This window comes from Suncus etruscus, chromosome 9, assembly GCF_024139225.1.
Source record: "Suncus etruscus isolate mSunEtr1 chromosome 9, mSunEtr1.pri.cur, whole genome shotgun sequence".
In the NCBI taxonomy this organism is placed as follows: Eukaryota; Metazoa; Chordata; class Mammalia; order Eulipotyphla; family Soricidae; genus Suncus; species Suncus etruscus.
In genome coordinates this window covers 61,750,561-61,773,557 of record NC_064856.1, presented here as the reverse complement: position 1 = coordinate 61,773,557, position 22,997 = coordinate 61,750,561, and the positions used below count along the sequence as shown (strand labels likewise).

The 22,997-nt window shown below is 33.6% G+C and overlaps 1 protein-coding gene across 3 annotated transcripts in view; it reads right to left on the bottom strand.

Moving 5' to 3' along the window:
- USP47 (ubiquitin specific peptidase 47) overlaps nt 1–22,997 on the bottom strand; it is a 127,920-nt gene that overhangs the window by 47,284 nt on the left and 57,639 nt on the right. For all 3 annotated transcript variants that reach the window (XM_049780983.1, XM_049780984.1, XM_049780985.1), the window contains 5 exons: nt 20,572–20,717; nt 20,011–20,090; nt 17,098–17,247; nt 1,193–1,288; nt 965–1,117 (listed from right to left, as the gene is read on the bottom strand). In XM_049780983.1, the coding sequence (XP_049636940.1) occupies nt 965–1,117; nt 1,193–1,288; nt 17,098–17,247; nt 20,011–20,090; nt 20,572–20,717 (625 nt within the window). The remainder of the gene's footprint in view (nt 1–964; nt 1,118–1,192; nt 1,289–17,097; nt 17,248–20,010; nt 20,091–20,571; nt 20,718–22,997) is intronic.

Genomic DNA, 22,997 nt, shown 5'->3' with positions numbered 1-22,997 from the left:
AACTGAGGGCGACGCTGGTAACCCAAAGAACCAAGCACTGAATAGCAAAGACTAAGCTCTGCTGAAATGGGATTTATTTTAAAAAATATTAAAAAGAAAAAATTTTTTTGAGTATTATGGTCTCATACATAGTAGGTGGATAAGTAATAGCAATCACATTTTCTACGCCTTTATGACTGTTAAATTCTGCTCAAGAATATTCAATTTGAAGATTTCTAATTCTCTAAAATTTCCAAATGACTTTCTCCCTTTTCCTTTCACACTAGATATTCAAACCCAAGAATGCTAATTAAATCAAATGATAATTTTTCTTTAAGAAAAGATGAGAGGCAACTATGCACAAGACCATAAATGTTAACACTTTACAAATAGATTGCCTTAATTATAACAAAAAATTTCAAAAAAAAATTTTAATGTAGGCTTTAAAATGCTTGAGATTGCATAGCTCTTTAATTAATCAAGCACCAACATTTTTTCCAAGAACTTTTCTGCAAGGGTTAAATCTAACAGTCTTCATCCCTCAGTTTGATTGAAGGATAAATAAATAAAGGTGAAACAACTTTAAAATCCTACACTTAAAAAAACAAAAAACAAAACAAAAAAAAAAAACCCCCAAGAACTGTCAGAAAGAAGACAGCTTCTTAAAAATCTTTCCACTAGCAACCACCTCTTTTTTTGTCCAAAAAATGCAACACAAAAGCAAGCACAACCAAAAACATCTCAGATTCACTGCATGCTTGATTTTTAAATAGACTTTTGGTTGTCCAACATTCAGAAACATTTCACTGTTATGAATTTTTCACACCCCACATACTCAGTTGAGCAACCTCATATGGAATAGTGACACTTTAAATTTAAGAAATCAGGACCTAAATGATATCAGTGTTAAATAGCTCTTTTAAACACAGACTGACCAAAGTGGAATAATAAAAAATACCTTATAACATAAAAATATAACATTTACCTCATCTTCAACATCAATAAATGTACTCATATCTAGCTCCTCAGGAAATGTCATTCTATCATTCAATTTAATCCTGTGCATGGTTGTATAATCAAAATCAAACCTTTTCAATTGTAAGGTCAGCAGATAAGGGAAATGTAAAAATCGAAGACCCTAAAAGGAAAAGAATAACTTAAATACTGAATGTTATCATGGATACTTAAGTATGAATTTTAACATAGCATTTACCTTTCGTGCATCACATTTCTTTTTACAACGTTCACAAAAATATTGATTTGGGCCATCCAGGATCTCTGGCTGAATAAATGCATGTAATGCTTCTTCCTAATTAAAAATAAAAAAAAATTACTTAGAAATACTACATATTAATGACAAAGCTCTTTTTTGCGATTGCCATTGCCAAAATACTTATAAGTAATATGGCTACAAATACAAAGTACAGGAACTGAATAGAAACAAAAATATTACTTTAAAAACTAATATAAGTAATTATTTTACTTTGCACCAGATACCTTTCCCAGTATTACTAATTGTAGCATTTGGTTAAATAATCTAATAAAAATTCTGCTTTAGATTTTAAAGTAATTTCAAATTTCTTAGAAAAGCAGTTATGTGTATTTAATCTTATTGTTAGATGAAACATTTATGAATAACACAGAATTCTGAGAAATTCATAGTATACCCATACATTTGCAAGTCAAACAATCATTTTTAATAACTATATTTAAGATTAATCAATACTATATCATACTACTGGTTATAAAGATTGAAAAGTACTGTGCAACTTTTTCTTTGCATGTCTGATATTGCTTAATTGGAAAATGTATAAAAGAAATCCTGGATTATTCACCTAGTAGAAGCATATGGCTTTTTCTCCAAATTGTCAGAGGATAGAAATAAGATACTTAATATGAGCACTTCTGAATAATCAGCGGGCATAAATTTATTTCAACTTTTAATCGTTGTTACATACATAAAAATTAAAAATTAAATCATTATGATAAAATACCTTCGAATATCTTTATTTTATTAATGTAAAAAATTATTCCATGGAAGACCAAGGAGCTTGACTTGCAGAACAGATTTAGGCCATAAAAAAATGATCACGTTTGTTAAATTACTATTTCAGAAAGATAAAACAGTGAAGAGACTAACAATGTTTCTGACCATATTCATCTCTTAATCTGCTGTCAAAATAAAAGTAAACACCTTGGAGGTAAAGGATGAAAAGGAGTAAGCAGGATTTTTCCCACATAGCCAAGCATTTTACATGAATAAGAAATAACACATTTAAAAGTGGTATTTTTCTCTAAAGTATATTTTAAGAATGAAAAGACAACTTCTGGAAAAACAGATATGTTTTAAAAGAAATAATATGACACCACTAATAAATACAGATTTATAAACATAAATTTTAAACCAGTAAAACCCAATATCAAAGAAAAAAAAAAGAAAAAGGTCAGGGGCCAGAGCTATATAGCACAATATGGAGGGGGCATGCCTTGAACAAGGCTGACGAAGTTTGATCCCTGGTACCCTGTCTGGTCCCTAGAATTTCACCAGGAATGATCCCTGAGTATCACCAGTGCAGATCAGCCCCATCAAAAGGGTGGGGAGGAGGGAAGTAGACAGGTTATTCAAATACTATTTACTCAAGGAAGGCATATGTATAATGGTTTCTGTGTAAGTTTATAGTTAGGCTATGATTTTGTTTTTTAAATTCAGATAAAATCCACTAGACTGATTCATAAACTTTTTCAACATTTCACTACCTTTAACATATATACACTATCTGAATTTTTTGGAATCATTTGAGAGCAGGCCCACATATTAAATTTTTCTCCAAACATTCTAATTTGACTTTATATAAGGCTATTCTTTAACAGCAGTTATTAAATTCAGGCAAATTTAATACTAATAATTATTTATCAATCATTATTTCCATTCTACAATTATTTTCTATAATTCATTCTACAGAATGAATTCTACAATTCATTCTACAATTGTAGAATGAATAAAATTCCATTCTACAATTATATTTCATTGCACCATTATATACTATATATTACTATTATAATAGAACACATTATATACTAGTAATATTTTTATAGCATTTACCCCTATTCAGGACAGAATCAAATAAACGATCAAATTTCATCTTTTTTTTTAATCTGGGATGCTTCCAAATCCTCTTTATGACAACAATATTTTCTAATATATGTAATTCTGTTAAAGGTTTCTTTAGGCTTGTATGATGTTCCTTATTACTAATTTCACATTACACATTCCTTACTGTTAAGACTCCCCTTTCCTAAAAGGAGTCACAGTTAAAGCTGTTCTCAAATATTGTCTCCTGTCAGTAATACTGACAATTTTGCCAAAAGTATCTAGTTTCTCTATTAATCATTATTTCGCCCTCGAAGCTAATAAGAAAGCTAAAAGGAAATACCTAAAGTCTATGCAAAAATCTTCAATCTTAACGAAATTCCCTTCCTAGATATATTATCTTCTCTTAGAAATTTGCCAATACTAAAATCAAATTTTAGTGGCATGCTTATTTTATGAGACAATTTGAAAATCCTTTCCTCTCAATAGACAATTTAACCTCTATTTAACAATAGATAATGTAACCTCTTCACATTTAATGTGGAATATTTGTTCTATCTTAGCCACTATTGTATACTATAATTACTAAGTGCTAAATAAGTATTTACTGTGTTTCTTCCTCTATATGCAGTTTTCTCTGCAATTAAAAATGTTTTATAAGGGGAGGGTGGCACAGGCTCAGGGACTATATGGGATGCTGGGAATCGAATCAGGTTCATCTGTCCGGGTTGGCAGCATTCAAGGCAAATGCCCTACTGCTGTGCTATCGCTCTGGTCATCCCAAGGCTCCCACATTTAATACTGCTCATCCTAAAATTTGTTCTTATAGCTGATTCCAAGTACCAACTCCCAGTCTATACTCAATGTTCTGACAATAATATTTTTTGAATTTCTGTTTTTGAGGACAACTGCACATATAACCAAGTTCCTCAATCTTCTCTGTTTTATCAAATATCTAAAGTTTTCCACTGCATACTCTCTGCTGATGTAAATCTGCAGTGGAATGTCTATTGATGCCTAGTGATTATTTTGCTACTTAACAGGTTATTTTGAATTTAAATTTTTTGCTCATGGTGCTCTGTCTTCTAAATTATACCGTTTTCTTGAGTTTCAAGCACATTTCTTTCAGTGGAAGTCTTTTGGAGGAGGATATATGGAGATACGGAGAGTCAGTGTTTTTTGGATCTGACCCCAGAAATAAGTTAAAGCTTTATTAATGGGGGGGGGGGGGAACAATAGCACAGCGGTGAGGCATTTGCCTTGCATGTGGCCCACACAGGACAGAACCCGGTTTGAATCCCCAGCATCCCATAAGGTCCCTCTGCCTGCCTGGAGCGACTTCTTTTTTTTTTTTTTTTTTTTTTTTGGTTTTTGGGCCACACCCGTTTGACGCTCAGGGGTTACTCCTGGCTATGTGCTCAGAAATCACCCCTGGCTTGGGGGGACCATATGGGACACCAGGGGATCGAACTGCTGTCGGTTCCTTGGCTAGCGCTTGTAAGGCAGACACCTTACCTCTAGCGCCACCTTCCCGGCCCCCCTGGAGCGACTTCTAAGCACAGAGCAAGGAGTGATTCCTGAGCATTGCTGGGTGTGCCCCAAAACACAAAACAAAACAAAACAAAAAAAAAAAAACCTTTATTAATAGGGACTGAAGAGCTAGTACAGGGGGTAAAGTGCTTGCTTTGCATTTGGTCCACATGGGTTTGATCCCTGGCACTTTATATAGTCTCCCGAGTTTCATTCAGTATACCTCGCCAAAAAACTTTTAATTTTATATAGTTTCTTTTGTTTGTTTTTGTTTTTTGTTTTGTTTTTGGGTCACACCCAGCAGTGCTCAGGGGTTACTCCTGGCTCCATGCTCAGAAATTGCTCCTGGCAGGCACGGGGGACCATATGAGACCGGGATTCGAACCGATGACCTCCTGCATGAAAGGCAAACGCCTTACCTCCATGCTATCTCTCTGGCCCCTCTTTACTATAGCTTTTTAACAAGTTCTCACCAAAATAACTTTAAACAAGATTCGTCAGGTTGGATATAACTTAACATCTGAGCAATTGCTCGATTTTATGTGTGAGGTCCTGGGTTTGATACCTGGCAAAATAAGAGCCAGAGAAATAACTCAAAAGGCCGGAATGCATGCTTTACATGAGACAGCTGTGGATGCAATACGTGGTACTATATCTGGGTTCAATCCTGGTTTAATATTGCTGGGATTGACCTATGTGCATCTCATCAGAAGATGCCCTGAGTACTATCTGCCAAGAACAAAATCAAAAACTAAATTCAATTCAGCCCATACACATGTGGACAACAGATTATATAAATACATAGTTATCATTACTTAATGTGAAGTGTAACTAAAAAGCATGCAAAACCTAATTTTAGATACTAAAAGTCACTAAACCAAATGAAAGAACATAAAATTTCCCCCAAATTAAAAATGTTACTGATAATAAGTTGAATAAATTACTTACCACTAATATACATCAAATAATTGTATTGTTATGATAATGATAAAAAATCCTTCCAAACTAGTTTTGGTTTGTCTAATATTTTTCTCTCATTCCAAAGTAATGATAAAATCATATCTTCTAAAGTTTACTTAGGGCTCACTCACATGGTAACAGTATGTTATTATGCATATTTTTAAAACCAAATTTTTCAAAGTTCAGAACAGAACAGAGAATGTTTATATCTTTAATTCTCTAAATAAAAATGGCTATCACTTCTATTGTTAAAGCAGAAAATATAATCAGTGTATTCCACATATAAACAAGGAATAGCATATATCCCCAGAACAGAAAAACTTGCATCCAAAAGGATCAATGCATACTGCTTTTATCGCAGCACTCACAGTCAGCAAAATCAAGAATAAAATCATGAGATCCAAGCATTAACAAAACTTAAAAAAAAAGATAAAACAGGTCTGTTATGATAGCAGGCTTCAGTAGAACAGGGCATAGTGGGATGGACTCTGGGAAAATTGGAGAAGGGGGATTGACACTGGTGGTGGGATTAGTGTTTAATTGTATGTTTAAACAATTATATGTTTAAAACTCAACTATGAATAACTTTGTAAATCACAATGCTTTAAATAAAAATTTTAATTGTGCTGTCATTTTTTGGTTTAGGCATTCTATAGGTAGAATGATATCTTCATTGTTATTGAATTTACATTTTCCTAGTGATGTAGATCATAATCTCCTACATCTGACATTCATTTATCTTTAATAAACTGTTTTTTGTTTTTTTTTGGTTTTTGGGTCACACCAGGCAGTGCTCAGGGGACCATATGGGATGCCGGGATTTGAACCACCATCCTTCTGCATGAAAGGCAAACGCTCTACCTCCATGCTATCTCTCCGGCCCCGCTTTTTGTCATTTCTGTCAACTAAGTAGGTTGGTTTTACTATGACGTTTTGAGATTTTTTGATATATTCAAGATGTTAAATCTTCAGTCAGATATATAGTTGAGGCACACAGAAGCTTTCCCAGTCTGTTGCTTCACTTTTTATCTGCTTGATATAGGCTCCAAAGAGAAAATGTTTGTCATTTTCTTATTACATCCAATGGGACTATCTCTTTCTTTGCAGTATAAACTTTCAGTTATAAAATTAAGTATGCTATGTCTAACTGAAAATTTTCTTCTCCAGAATTTTTTTTAACTTCATGTCTATTTATTGTTTTTATTGTTTTGGGGTTACACCTAGAAATGCTCACAGGTTGCTCCCAGTAGTATATAAAGGGACCTGTCAGGGATGTCTGTGATCAAAGTATATTCTCAAAGCCCCATGAGCTTTGGGAATTCTGAGCTAATTTGTATAGAGATGCAGGGCTTATGAAGATTAATTTTTGTGCATATGTCCAATTTTCCCTAAAACCAATTATTGACAATTCTACCTTCCATTCACTGAATCACTATTTTGTCTTTTTAAAACATTTGTTAAGAGGCCGGAGAGATAGCATGGAGGTAAGCAAACAATGCAGAAGGTCATTGGTTCGAATCCGGCATCTATTATGGCCTCCGGGCCTGCCAGGAGCGATTTCTGAGCATAGAGCCAGGAGTAACTGGAATGCTGCCAGGTGTGACCCAAAAAACAAAAACAAAAACAAATTTGTTAAGATACATTCATGTAGGGGCCAGAGAGATAGCACAGTGGAGTTTGCCTTGCAAGCAGCCGATTCAGGACCTAAGGTGGTTGGTCGGAATCCTGGCGTCCATATGCCCCCCCACTCCCATGCCTGCCAGGAGCTATTTCTGAGCAGATAGCCAGGAATAACCCCTGAGCACCACCAGGTGTGGCCCAAAAACTAACTAACTAACTAACTAACTAACTAACTAACTAAATAAATAAATAAATAAAAACAAACAAAAAAAGATACATTCATGTTGATATATTTCTGGGTTTTCTATTCTGCTCCTCCACTGATATACTTCTCCACCAATATCAGAGTTTATCTTCTAATCAAGTAAACTGACTTCTCCTTTTCCTTAAAAATATCGTGCAACTGCTGTAGTTATTCTAAGTTCTTCTTCCTTCTAAGTAAATTTTAGAATGAACTTGTATACATTGTCAAAAATCTATTACTAGACAATAAAAACTATGTAATTTTTAATGAAATATAACTACTAAACTGAATCTTCTAATCAAAGGAGGCTGTGTGTCCCCATTTACCTAAATCTTCCTTTAACAGTTTGTAATTTCGAGTATATAAACGAGTACAAATTTTGTTGAACTTAGGAGTTCTTTGTAAATAGCACTGCATTTTAAATTTCACTTTCCATGTCTTTACTTTCATTATTTTAAAATATAATCACTAATACATAATATTACCTTGCTAAACATAATTATTAATTCTAAGATATTTAGATGGTATGTAAGATTTGGGGGATAAAGATTTTCTATACAGAAATTATATTTTTTAAAAGTTTTTATTATCTAAAAACTATTGATTAATATAGACTACATACAATAACCAATGTTATTTATTCCTTTAATTAGTATGCTTTTAATTTTCTCTTATGGTTTTGCAGCATTGGCTAGGACCTTGGTAGGCATAGATCCCAGTTCTGCTATGTGCAAGACAAATACCCTACCAGGGGTCTCAAATTCAATTTACCTGCGGGCCGCAGTAGACCAAGCTGGGGTGATCTTTGAGTGCAAAGTCAGTAGTAAGCCTTGAACATTGGGGGGTGTGACCCAAACAACTAAAACAAACAAACAAACAAAAAAAAAACAAGAAAAGATTCCTCTAGGGCAGGGCCACAAGATGTTGTACAGAGGGCTGTTTGCAGCCCGCGAGTTTGAGACCCCTGCACTCATTGAACTTTTTCGATCATTCTTGATACTAGTACACCAATATTACAGGTCTTTCCAAATACTGCTTTGTTGGTTTTTCTCTACTTTTCCATTTTAATTTTCACTGATTTCTGCTCTGCTCTTTATTGTACTTCTTTATGTTTCTTTTGTGCTTCTTTTTCTCTTCTAGTATGAGTGATGAGAACTGATAACCTTGCTTAGATATTACTGATATTCTAGGAGAAAAAAAATCAGGTTTTTCACCATGAAAAGATGTTAGCTCTAGCTCTAGGTTTTTAAAAGTAGGTTCTTTAACAACTTGGAAGAATGTCCTTCCTCTATTCCTTGCTTTATTGAATATATAAGCTTTTGCTTTTTCTAGTTCTACTCATATGATCATGTAGTTTCTTCTTTGTGTGTAAGTATGAGCATGCACATGGCTTTTCTTTTGTTGCCTGTTAATATAATCATGATAAGTTATTAGTAGTTCATTTAATATTGTTAGCCTTAAATATCTAGAATAAAGTCTACTTGGTTATCACAGAAAATTATTTCTACTGTTTGTTTACTTCTGTTTGCTAACAGAAAAATTTCCTTCGATATAATTAATTTTGTTTGTTTTGAGCCACAACTAGCAGTGCTCATAGGTTAACTGTACTCAGGAATCACTCCCAGCAGTACAGTGCTCAGGGGACCATATAGGATGTCAGAATTCGAACCTGGATCAGCTGTGTGCAAGGCAAACATCTAATCTGCTGTACTATAGCTCTAGCCTAGCTCTCCTTTAATATAATTTATAAGAATTATAAGTTTGCCTTTTAATAATCTATAGTTGGCATAAAAAACTGACAATAATTCCTCCATTTCTAATTTTTAAAGGGGATTATGTAGAATTGCATTAATATTTTTTCTTTTTTATATACCATAACCAAACAGAATTTGCTCCTAAGATGTAATAATCATTAAAAATTCAAAGCAGGTGCCAGAGTGGTGGCGCAAGTGGTAGGGCATTTGCCTTGCACGAACCAACTTAGGATAGACCATGATTAGATCCCCCGGCATTGCCATATGATCCCCCAAGCCAGAAGCAATTTCTGAGTGTATAGACAGGAGTAACCCCAGAGTGTCACCAGGTGTGACCCAAAAACCAAAAACCAAACCAAACCAAACCAAACCAAAATAAAACAAAAACACTTTAAGCAATCAATTGATAAAGTATAGGATAAAATCATAATATCTGTGTTTGAAGTAATAGCATACAGTGCCTTGTATTTATGGATATTAGCCCCTTATCTGATGGGTATTGGGTGAATAATTTCTCCCATTCAGTGGGTGGCTCTTGTATCCTAGGCACTATTTCCTTTGATGTGCAGAAGTTTCTCAGCTTAATATAGTCCCATCTGTTTATCTCTGCTTCCACTAGTTTGGAGAGTGCTGTTTCCTCCTTGAAGATGCCTTTAGTCTCAATGTCATGGAGTGTTTTACTTATGTGCTCTATATTCCTTATGTTTTCAGGTCTGATATCAAGGAATTTAATCCATTTGGATTTTACCTTTGTACATGGTGTTAGCTAGGGGTCTGAGTTTGCCTTTTAGCAAGTGGCTAACCAGTTGTGCCAATACCACTTGTTGAAGAGGCTTTCCTTGCCCCATTTAAAATTTCTTGCCCATTTATCAAAAATTAAGTAATTGCATGTCTGGGAAAGATTCTCTGAGTACTCAAGCCTATTCTACTGATCTGAGGATCTGTCTTTATTCCAATACCATGCTGTTTTGATAACTATTGCATTCTAATGCATTTTAAAATTGAGGAAAATAATGCCTCCCATATTATTTTCCTTTAAGTACTGTTAGCTGAGTTTCAGAAAATATGCGATAAAAATTTTATTTTCATCAGTTTCTGTTTTCTTCAGTGGAAAGGGAACTCAATTCAGCAATATTCAGGGATCACTTCCAACAGTACTTGGTGGGCCATGTGAAACCAAAATATACAGTAGCCCTAAAAAGGGGTTTCTCTAGCTCCAATATAAACTATTTCACCCAGACATTACATTATTTAGTTTCCGAGTATTTGATAATTTTTCTGTTATCTTTCTGCTATTTTCAATCTGACTTAATATTGTTAGAAACCATTTAACTTTATTCTTTTTAATCAGTTGAAATTTGTTATGGCCCAAAGTAAGGTCTATCCCAGTATACAGTACACAAATACTTGAATCAATGTGCACTATGATGTTGGTGTTTCTAACAGTTATCTTAGAAATGCCTTTTATTTTACCAAATTAATGGTATTTTTCAGTTCTGTTCATTAATTGTCTATCCAGAGCTTCTCCTATCAACTGTTGAGAGTAGTATTTAAGCCTATAATATGAGGGAAGGTAGCTTTTCTTACATGCTTTCAAGATATGTTCTTTGTCTTTAGTTTCCAGAAGACTGACTATATTCATGAGTCAAATAGGTTGACAGAAGCCATACATATTGAGAGTTTCAATAAGTTATATTGTAGAGACTAAATAGGTAGACTTTATACTATGTAAGTTCATACTTACACTATCATAGATGCACAGCAATAAAATAGACTAACAACATTTCCCAAAATATATCACACCATTAACATGTGATTATAACTAGAACGAATATAGAATTCCTTTGGTTTATCATTTTCAGGTCTTTGCCTCTTGGGTCTGTAGGCTTGTGTTTCTTGGCTACATTAGGGGCATATATATATATATATATATATATATATATATATTTTTTTTTTTTTTGCCTTTTCTTCATTGAGTATTTTTTCTAGGTTTGCCTTGTTTTCCCTCTTCCAAAATTCCAAAGACAAAAATATTCTTTTTTTTTCGTTTGTTTGTTTTTCTTTTTCGGGCCACACCCGTTTGATGCTCAGGGGTTACTTCTGGCTAACCACTCAGAAATTGCCCCTGGCTTGGGGGGACCATATGGGATTCCAGGGGATCGAACCGAGGTCCTGATCCTTGGCTAGCGCTTGCAAGGCAGACACCTTACCTCTAGCGCCACCTCGCCGGCCCCAAGACAAAACTATTCTATCTTTTGTTTATCTTATAGTTCTTTGGAAACTTTATTATCTAAGAGAGTCGATTTTCTCTTCGCTGTTTCCAATGTTCTACATATATTTTTGGGGGAGAGGCACACTCAGTGGTACTTTTTAATTTGGGGGAGAACCACATCCAGTTGCCAGCTGTGATCAAGGCTTTCCTCCTGGGTATATGCTTAAAGATTACACAGCAGATGCTGTGCTGAGGAGGTTAAATTTGGGTAAGCCACATGCAAAGCAAGCAAGCATCTTACCTACTGTATGAACTCTCTGACTATAATATTCGTTGTACTGTCTCCATTATTCTGATATTGAATCTATTCACTGGGTTTTTTATTTTGGTTATTGTATTTTTCAGTTCTAGATTTCCAATTCTGTTTTCCCTTCCAGGCTTTCTATTTTCTCATCTGTTTCAGGCATATTTGAATTCTTTTACTGAATATTCCTATAATGTTGCCTTAATCAATCAAGTAATTCTGACATGCCATTTCAGCATTTCAATCTTTTTTAAATCAAAATCTGAATATGTAAGGGAAATTTTAAGCTTTGGAACCTTACTTAAATCTGATTCAGTAAGCTAACTTTAACACTGCTCCTGCTGGAAAGGTTCTATATAATTATTGCCTGATTTGGGTTGAAGTTTCTCACTTGAACTTTGTTGAGAACTCAAGTGGCCTGAGATTCTTCATTACTACTAGGTAAGGAGAGGGACTCTTGCTGTATTGTAGTCATCTACCGATAGCACTTTGGCAATGAGAATCAGAGGTATCTTAATACCATTTCTATTGTGTTCATTAATACCACAGCAAGAGGTGGTGAAAATACTGACTCCACCAATTTTCCTGTGACATCACTCTGATAGAAAGAAAAAAGAGACCACTACACTAACAGGTGGTAATGGGAAGCCAGGCTCCCCAATCCACATGGTCTCTAATAATAACAAACCAGGGTAACAAGGGAAGGATGATGGAGAGGTTGTACCTGCACAGCAGGGATTAAACTACTAGCTTCCTATTCATCCTCCTGTTAAACCACTCTGGTGGGATTAGAGAGTCAAGTAGGTTGGAAAGTCTTATTATATCATCATGAGAGTGGCAGTCTAGGCTCCTCACTCAGCTCCATTTGTCAGTGGGTTTAGGGTGGGTTGCATTCTTCCTATGGTGTCTGGCTAGAGCCATGTTTTGGCTAGTGCAATCTGAAAGTTTTTCACTTCACTAAGTTGTTCCTGTCTGGTCTTTGGGTTAGAGACAGCAGGCATTTTAAGTCTGTACCTGTTGTTGTTTCCAGGCTGCCAGCTTCTTCAATGCCAAAGTAAGGGACATATTAGTCAAAAAGAAAACCCAGGGAACTCACCCCATATCATTTCTTGAGTCCTGAGATCCCTAGTCTTTATGCCTTTCTCCACCTTTCAGAGTCTTCTTATGTTTATATTATATATGATATTCATGATTTTCAGTTGTTTTACGGAAGAAATAGGGCAATGTACATCTACTCCATCTTCCTGAAAGCAGAAGTCCCCACTTTTTTAACTGGTTCCTACTAAGTCCAACCACACAAATTCCTAGAAAAATGAGGGCAGATTCTGTGGAAGAGATTTTTCTTTATGTGATGCTTACATAATTGGACAAATATGGGCCATTCTGGCATCCAAATAAGTTACTGGCTAAATCAGCCATGTTAAAATAATGTTCAAATCACCTATTAAATCAAGGTAAGTCTAATATAAATTTGTGCATACATGAAATTTATGACTTTATAAGTATGTGAATTTAACAATTTCTATTCAAAAATTTAAAATAATCATTAAACTATGTTAATTTAGGGAAGTCTTTTGTAATCTTTCCAAAGACTACATCAAATTACTTAGCTAAATCTAATCATACCTTTGATCTCATTTTTCTAATTAAAATATTTAAATGCACTTACACAGTAACATAAAAAAATACTAACAGAAAAGAACATAGCTATCACCTGTCATAAAACAGGCAATTTGGTAAATAGTGAGTAAAAACAGATAGTGTCTAAACTTTTACTGATAAATAGAACAGTACATCCCAGATTAATGTCAAGCATAAGGCTGTACCATTTTTTAACTGTGAGGTATGTATGCAAAACAATAACATAAATTGTATTTCCAATTTCTATGTATCATTCGAAAATTTAAGACTATTTACTTATAACATTATGCCATTATAAGTTATAACATGCCATTCCCAATGTATCAGGCAATTAGCAAGTTCAGTATTTGTTTTGGTTCTGAAACAGATTCATACATATAGTTCTAATCAGCAAAATAAATCTAAAATAAAATATTCTAATTACCTAACCATTAGAAATGATGTATTTAAAAAATCTAGTTAATACTAATTTTTCAGGATTAATAACAATGTGAATGAACCAAGGTATAAATGTTAAGCAAGTTAAACTATTCTCTAAAAATTTTAGTCTACTGCAACTCTTCTCCAAATATGTTCCTTTGAAACCAAGAGTACATTAACATATCTCACAGAAAAAGAACATCTAGGTTTAAAAAAGTTGAACAATTTTCTCTAAATCCTCAAATTCAGAAATATTTAGGAGCACTTAAAATAGAACACATAATGTAAGTTTACAAAGAGATTAGTTATATTGTTTCCCAATATTTTTAACTCAAAGAAACCTCCAAAACACCTATCCAATTCCACTGAAAATCAGTGCTGAATGAGCATTCCATCTGAGAGAAAGGAAAAAGCCTATAAATAAATGCTGAGTTCATATTTGCCCATGAAAAAACTGCCCATGGTAGTGTTAGTCTATAGCTAAAATGACAGTTTTAGTCTGTATCTAATATCACAAATAAAACATTTTATGAGTATTATAAACAATAAATATAATAAAAAGATCTAAGCTACAAGCAATTTTAGCCCTCATTATAAGTCTGCTTATTAATTATAAAAAACAGTAAAAATTCACTATAGGTGTTCTAAAGATAAATTAGCTATAGGGTAATTTTATTCATATTTCAATCTTAAATATTCTCAAGTCAATTTGTCAACATTGGGCACAACAACTCTAAAAATTGGACATTTCAGATGAAGCCTTTAAAAAGCCTATACCTTCTGGGGATGTAGCTCAATAGTAGAACACAAACTTTGCTTGTAATGAGGCCTTGCTTTGGGTTCAATCCTTAGCACTGTCAGCCCCCTCACCCCCACAGTAAGAAAAACTTTCATAACAGAATCCTATATTCAATAACTGAAACTAAAGATTAAGATATATTATAGGCACAAATCCATAGTTGCTCACTGAACAGAACTTACAATAAAAATATAATATCAATAATATGTCTATACGTATATTTACGTGTGCTTGGGTGTGTCTATGTATCCAATAAGACAAATATACTTAATAATAATAGAAAATTCTGAAAAGAACCAATAAAAGAACTAATGCAAAGAACTAATACAAACTAAAAGTTTGTATTCAAATTAAATACAATATAGTCTCAATTATATTTTAAAATATTTACTATAAAAACCTTTTAAATACATATAGAATTAACAAAATACACAATGGCAAGCTGTAATGCCAAACTAATTTTAGAAGGTATACACTTTTTTTTTAGGTATATACTTTCTATGAATTAAAAATGGTAGATTATAATTCAGAAAGTAACAGTACATCACTTACCTCTAACTAAAGTTCTGTGAAGGTAGTATCCTCCTTAGAACCCCTTTCTTGGGTCATTTCACCTGCTGTAAATTCTCTCAAGAGATTCCAGTGAAGTATAGGAAGTTTTAATTCCCTTCTGCAAGCCCTAGTAGTGCATGTATGTTATAAAGTTGCTCATACACTATTACATAGCTGTTACCTCCAAACCCTAATGAATCAACACCACCATGTACCACTATCATCATTTAAGTACACTAAAAGAGAATATACAGCTTTGGAGAATTCCATTTGAAAATCAGATACTTTTCAAAGCTTTCATTATTAAAAGTAGAAAAAAGTAGTTTATATTTATATCACTTGGTACTACTACATACTTCCATAGTATATTTTGTTAAAAGACATAACAATACTTTGGGGCCGGAGTGGTGGCACAGGAAGTAGGGTGTGTTTGCCTTGTATGTGGCTAACCTAGGACTGACCATGGTTTGATCCCCCGGCATCCCATATGATTCCCTGTGCCTGCCAGGAGTATTTCTAAGCACATAACCAGGAGTAACACTTGAGTGTCACTGGGTGTGGCCCCAAAACCAACCCCCCCCCAAAGAAAAATCAATAATTTAAAATGGGTCTGATTGGGGCCAGAATGATGGCACAGTGGGTAGGGTGTTTGCCTTGCATGTGGCTGACCTGGGTTCAATCCCTGGCATCCCATATGGTCCCCAAGCCTGCCAGGAGTAATTTCTAAGTGCAGACCCAGGAGTACCCTTAAGCACTGCCGGGTGTGGCCCCAAAACAAAACAAAACAAAATTAAAAAAAAAAAAAGGTGTCAGGAGGGGTCAGAGCAGTGGCACAAGTGGTAGAGGGTTTGCCTTGCATGCACTAGCCTAGGACGGACCGTGGTTTGATTCCCCAGGGTCGCAAGAGAATTTTCTGAGCACATAGTAAGGAGTAACCCCTGAGCGTCACCGGTGTGCCCTCCCAAAAGTGTCAGGAAATAAAGACACTGCAATTTAAGCTGCTCTCCCACCCCACCCACAAAATTAAGTAAAATAAATATAAAAACCAAAACTAGTCATTGAAACAGGCCAATTTTCATATTTTAGAATAACTGTGTTTACAAAAGTACTATTGTCCCTTAATATTATCATTTAAAAGTTTTCAAATTTAAGTAAGAAGCAGACTGAAAAATAGTGGAAGTGGAAGAAAGGAGACTTGATCTTCCACAATTCATCAAAGGTGTTTTTTGTGGATTTCACCTACTGATTTCTTAACTTTTTTCCTGAATTATTAACCTTATAACCATATCAAAGTATGAAAACAAAGGAGAGGAAAACAAATGTCCTAGGAGTTAGAGGACTAAAACATACTTAAAAACTACTTTAGGCAATAAGATATATTCGCTTTTAAAACAATGATTTTTAGCTACAACTCATTATGAGTTTGATAATAACATATGGTTACACATCCAAATATCTTAGTTAGCTTTAAAAGTTTCCCCTGAACACAATAACTGTTCTAAAACACTCTATCGTAATTTGTTATTTTAAATAAAATTTTAATATAGGGATCTTCCTTTTAAAAATATGACCTGTCATAATAACCAGAGAAGGCTCTTATTCTAATGTTATATATGTCTGAAACAAGATAAAGCCCCCAAAACACAATTTACTTTCCATTGGAAAAAAAATAAAATAAAATAAACAAAAATAGAACTTAAAAAAGTTAAAAAAAATAAAAATATAAAAATGAAATGATCTACATATGTACCCAAACAAAACACTAACTGAATGATGAGGAAGTATGTCTGAATTCACTTTTTATTTCATACATGCACTATTAGGACTTATGGAAGGTCAAAAATCCATTATCATGTTAGTTTAAATGCAGGAATGACTAACAACCCAAGAAGGTGTATCTAGGATGACATATATCTTATAATATTATATACCACTGTGCTATTATATATTCTGTGTATAGAAACACAAGCAGTCAGCTGAAAAGTACACACCACACTAGCAAATGCTTGGCTGGAACCATAAGGTCGGATGACCAATGGAATATCAAGGTATGTGTCGATTCTCCAGCCTTCATAACCACATTCCAGACATCTCACATAGTCCTTCAATTTGCCTTGATAGAGCTCATTTATGAGATCAGCCTAGAAACAAGAACATTTACATCTTAAAAATATAATTTTTAAATATGTGAAAATACTAATTTCTATTGTATAGAAAGATTCAAAATGTACTAAATCATACCGAAGTTTTGAAAAACATTACACTTCAAATAAATTATGTAAAAACAAAAAGCTCAAAGTTGAACAAAAATAAAGTAAAAATAGACTGAAATCCAACTACAAACATGTTTGTAACCATGGTGCTTAATCAAGATATTAAAAATAATACATATTTTAATAAAGTATATAAATTTAAATATATAAAATAATTTTCATTACAGCTCTTACTGCATCTATGCAAAATAACAGCAACTTTGAGATTAATACTAAATCAAGAATGTGCAAAAATTATTTTAAATCTTGTATCAAAATCCCCAAAATTACTCGTCATGCTCATATTATCATTTAAATAAGATAACCACATCTGAATCATAATGAACATGTTCATTAATCAGTTAAATAATTGGCATTTAAATGAACAGTTTTACACATGCAATTCATTATTTTCACACTGATATATTATGATTATTAAAATCAGATCTTCTAGATTAAACTGTAAATAAAATTTTCAGACATACATAAAAATGTTTTTAAAAAACAAGTAATTTGGGGGGGCTGGAGAGATAGCATGGAGGTAAGGCGTTTGCCCTGCATATAGAAGGATGGTGGTTCAAATCCTGGCATCCCATATGGTCCCCCATGCCTGCCAGGAGTGATTTCTGAGCATAGAGCCAGGACTAACCCCTGAGCACTGCTGGGTGTGACCCAAAAACAAAACAAAACAAAAAAAAGGTCATTTTTAAAAACAGATTTTTTTTTAATGTTAAAATCCATCTCCCTCAATATCTCTTATCTACTTCTCAAATGTGGCCAAGTGGGGCACTTCTGGTTGGGAAAAAGGCAGGTAAATCCCTAAGACCCTCTATGCAAACTTCTTGCCTCAAGATTCATGTACCACACCACAGAAATTCAGCAGAAATATCCCAGCTGATTTTACTGGGAGTGTTGACCCATAAAAGAGGTATGTAATAAGAAACGGTAACTTCAAAACTGTAAAGAAGGGGCTGGCGAGGTGGCGCTAGAGGTAAGGTGTCTGCCTTGCAAGCGCTAGCCAAGAAAGGACCACGGTTCGATCCCCGGCATCCCATATGGTCCCCCCAAGCCAGGGGCAATTTCTGAGCACTTAGCCAGGAGTAACCCCTGAGCATCAAATGGGTGTGGCCCGAGAAAAAAAAAACAAAAACGAAAAAACTACTATAAAGAAACAAATCTACAATCCAGTGGTCCTCAAACTATGGCCCGGGGGCCACATATTGTTATTTGTTCCCATTTTGTTTCTTCACTTCAAAATAAGATACATGCAGTGTGCAAAGGAATTTGTTTGTAATTTTTGTTTTTACTATAGTCCAGCCTCCAAGGACAGTGAACTGGCCCTCTGTTTAAAAAGTTTGAGACCAGTGACATAGTCACTAAAATGCAATCTCTCAGAACTGTGTAAATAGTCACTAAATGAATTTACAAATTTTCAATGTCCTTTAAGAATACAGATAAGAAAAGCATAGTGGTCTGCTTCCTTCATCAATATACATCTCTTCTCAGCCATCATCGTCTATTCTACTAGTTACTCAATTCGTTATTTCATTCATCTGCCCTGTAATATTTTATTATTTCTCTTCTATATGCAAAGGGCACTTCTATGTGGTTCAACCCAAAATTTTTCATTTTGATAGAAGCCCACAATACGAAAATAATTTACATCACAACCAAATACATAAATAACAAAAGTAATTTCATAAATTACCCTTACATAAAAATGTTGTTTCTTCTCTATTCTTTTTTAATTTTTAAAATGCTAATATACATTCATGAAGCTGATTAGTATGCCACAAATAAATTGCAATCTAAAAGTTTGAAAAGTCTGGTCCACACTACATTAACTATTCCAACCATACAGCAAAACTTTCTGGTGACCTCAGAAACACTTTTCCTTTATCCATCCACTTCTATGGTCCTCTATTATCGTCAGTATAAATACCATTTTATACTGTGTTTTAAAGCCCATTCAGTCAAGTCTTACTGCTTATCCCAAATGAGAGAAATCATTCCCCTAGTATAAAACCCAAAGTCATACAGCCCTCTGGGTAAAACAAGATTAAGATAAATTTGTGATAGCTAACTACTGAAGTCATCATAAGTGTCCCACTATGGCAGAACAGGGGGTTATACTTTAAAATTAACTGCTGAGTGCTCATCGCCATATGACCACAGCTTTATAAATTTTCTAGCCTCTACTATTATCATTTATGTTAAGTAAAAAAGACATTTTGTGATGGGAGCCAGAGGAAAGGTGATGTGGTTTTAAATAAGGAGGCCAGGCAGCCCTATTGCTTGCATAGTTAATGGATTTGACTAACTCGGATGGAGTTGAAGAAACAGGTTTGACTAGTTGAATGGTGAAAGGCTGGCTGCACCAATGATAGAGCTAATGTTCTCCCCACTTCAAAACAACTTCTCTTTCCACTGGATAAGAATAGGATTGGAATAATAAAGGGCCTAATGCCAAAGATATGACTATACTTTATTCAGAAAAATGAGGGTAACACTTGATGTATAGGTAAATGCTACAGGGTACATGATGTAATTTAAATATCTGATAAATATGGGTAACTATGTACATCTAAATAGTGTTTAAAGCTAGAGACAAGATCTGTAAGAGCTCAATTTCTTACTTTAAAGATAAATTACCTGTTCTGTTTGCTTCCACTTTTGTTCTAAAGCATCAAACATGACTCTGCACAGTTCTTGTACATCATGCTGCTGCCAAGCTATTTTAAATAAAATTTAATAGAGCAATAAATTTAGTGTAATGAAACATTTAATTCATCTTAAAACAAATTTTCAGAAAGATGAAAAGTGTATACACAGTAACAATAAATTTAAAGAGAATACAAAATGTAAGTCATGGAAGGAATAACAAGGAATCAATAGATCTTAGCATTTATACTTTCTGCCATGATATTTGTTATTTTTTAATTTTTTATCAGACTTTTATAATACATTTTAAAACATCCATGACAACTATGAATTTTTACTTTAAGTAGATTAAGAATATAAGCAAACTAATAATAAAATGATATTAATCATAAAGTCATCTTACCCCTTATGTTTTAAAGATTATTAAATCCCAACAAAAACATTTAAGGTAAAGTTAAATCTGCTATGTTGTTTATTATACTGTGTTCCAAAATTCCTTTAGTTACTATTACTAATATAAAAGAATTATTGCTATTATAAGAGAATTAGTACCCTCACTACTATCCCATCCAAAGCTCCTCGTAACATCTGTGGTTTCAATCGCTCTCTTTTTGCTTGTTTGTAACAAAACAAAAAGTCTTTGAAGTTGGTATGGGATACTTGTCACTGGATCTTCTTCAGATTCTTCAAATTCCCATCTATTGGAATAAAATGTTTAAAAATTATTTGTAAAATATCTTTATTTTTAAAATATAAATAATTATCAACATATGATCTTAACTCAGGGAGACCACACTGAAATAACTGAATCTATTAGTATCTAACAAATATCTGTCTTTCATTCCTAACATTACAAGAACTTTAACAAGAAAAGGCATAAGGGGACAAAAACAAGGCTCATTTTAAACTCATTTTCAAATTTAACTGATCAAGATGATTCAATTGCCAAAACTTCAGGGAATATAAGACAATATTAAAAGTACTAAAGCATTCAAACATAACCTAAACTTGGAAAACTACACAGCAAATTACATCTCTTTTCAACATATACATTTTCAAAGTTCACATAAAAGCTCAAGATGGAAAGATAAGGGCACTAAAAGTGAAGTAGATTGAATTGTTAATTACTGATAAAAAGTATAAGACAATCAGAGATATTAGCATTAACCTAGGTATAATTTATAGATGCTATGATTGGGGTATATGTGTTTACATACAAGTGAAGTAGAAAGTTACAGATAAAAGTGATGACTTGTTACTATTCAAAGCTAGATGATGTATACAAAAGTATACACTATTTCTCTATTTTTAATATGTTTGAAATTTTCCAAAATATTTTTTGAGAGTCACTCCTGGCAGTTTTCACACTTCTCAATCTTTTAGAATTCACCAAGGCTACATGCTGGAGTACTTAAGGGTACTAGGAGTTGAACATACATGTCATAAAAAGCATGTACTTTACCACTTAAGCCATATTTCTGGCCCCTCTATGTTTCCAAACTGGAGGAGAGCAAATAAAAGAATCTAGTTAAAGTTTTTGCCTTCACAAACTTTCTCTAGCTTCGGGGATCATGTTAATATCAAATTTCTAACTGAATAAACTTATTTGTCATGGTGGGGAAAAATAGTGGGAAAATAAAGTTGGATGTGTAATCACAAAAGTCCTTAAAGATTTTGTATTTTAATAAAATGAAGAAAACTATTTAATAAGGACACTAAGTTTTTCTATATCTTAAATTGGCGATAAGATTACTTTCTACTTTCTCACTAAAGGCTATTTAGTTTTAAAAGAAAGCTGAAATATTAATTTTCCTCTGCTACAGTTGATAAATGTATATGTCATGTACAAAAATGTATAAGCAAAATAAATGTTTATATTTTTGTGATAAGGTGTTCTGATGAAGTACTCTATTTTCTTATTTTATATTTTACTTTTCTTATTATAAAGCTTAGAAATTGCAGCATAGTGACTCTGCCTCTCTTTTAAGTGTCTATAGAGCTAAGGATTGAATACAGAAGAAGAGAGAAAATCATATGTCAGATAAAGAATAAAGATAATTACAGGGGTTAAAAAAAAGTGGTGTATTCTACTTGACATAGGAGACAAAAGTGAGTTATTCTTATTTTGTTAGCAGAAAGGATTTAAGTTGACATTATAGAATCTAAAATTCTCCCATTAGCTGTGAAAGAAAACTAAAGCGAAAACATTTAAACATTACTTTCTTTCATTGGAAATTTATCAGTGAAGAGGAATAGCTATTCCTGTCTTATAAAACTTAATTTTCAGGGCCAGGGAGAGACTTTAAGGGGCTAGAATGCATAGGTGTCATGCACAAGGCCCAGAGTTAAATCCTTGACACTGCATGCATGAGCACCTTTAATACCTGCTACAGCACCAGTGGATGCCTAATGTCTCCCAAGAACTTTAGGATGCCGCATGGTTGTCCTGAGCAGTGTTATGGTAACCCTTGATGTCCCCAATACAACTGTGCCCAAGTGAGCAGCAATGTAGCACTGGGCCTAAACATTGAATTATACAGTTCCAGAAATTCTCATCTGATCTTTTTTTCTGGTACAAATGACTTCAAAAGTTTTAAATCTCACACTCCAGAAATCTAAATTAGGAAACTTCTGTGCCATACTAAATGCCATACTCCTTTGCTACTAATTAAAATTTGCCATAAATCTTATCAATTTTCAACCTGCAATATTTTAACCATACTTACAATCCTCATCTTGACTTTAACCATTACTACCTGGTTTAATAACAGATCCTTCTCTGTTCCTCAACTTTCAAAATAATCCTACATGCTGAAATACATACTTTCCTTAAAAATGTACATATCACTTCCATGCCTCCAAATCTAAAGTGATATATTCTCTGTCGCCTATAATACAATGAATAAAAAAGAAATAGAACCTTATACGTTCTTGTAGTCTTAGCTTCTCTTAGTCCAGAGAAGTCCAGAATTTCTTAA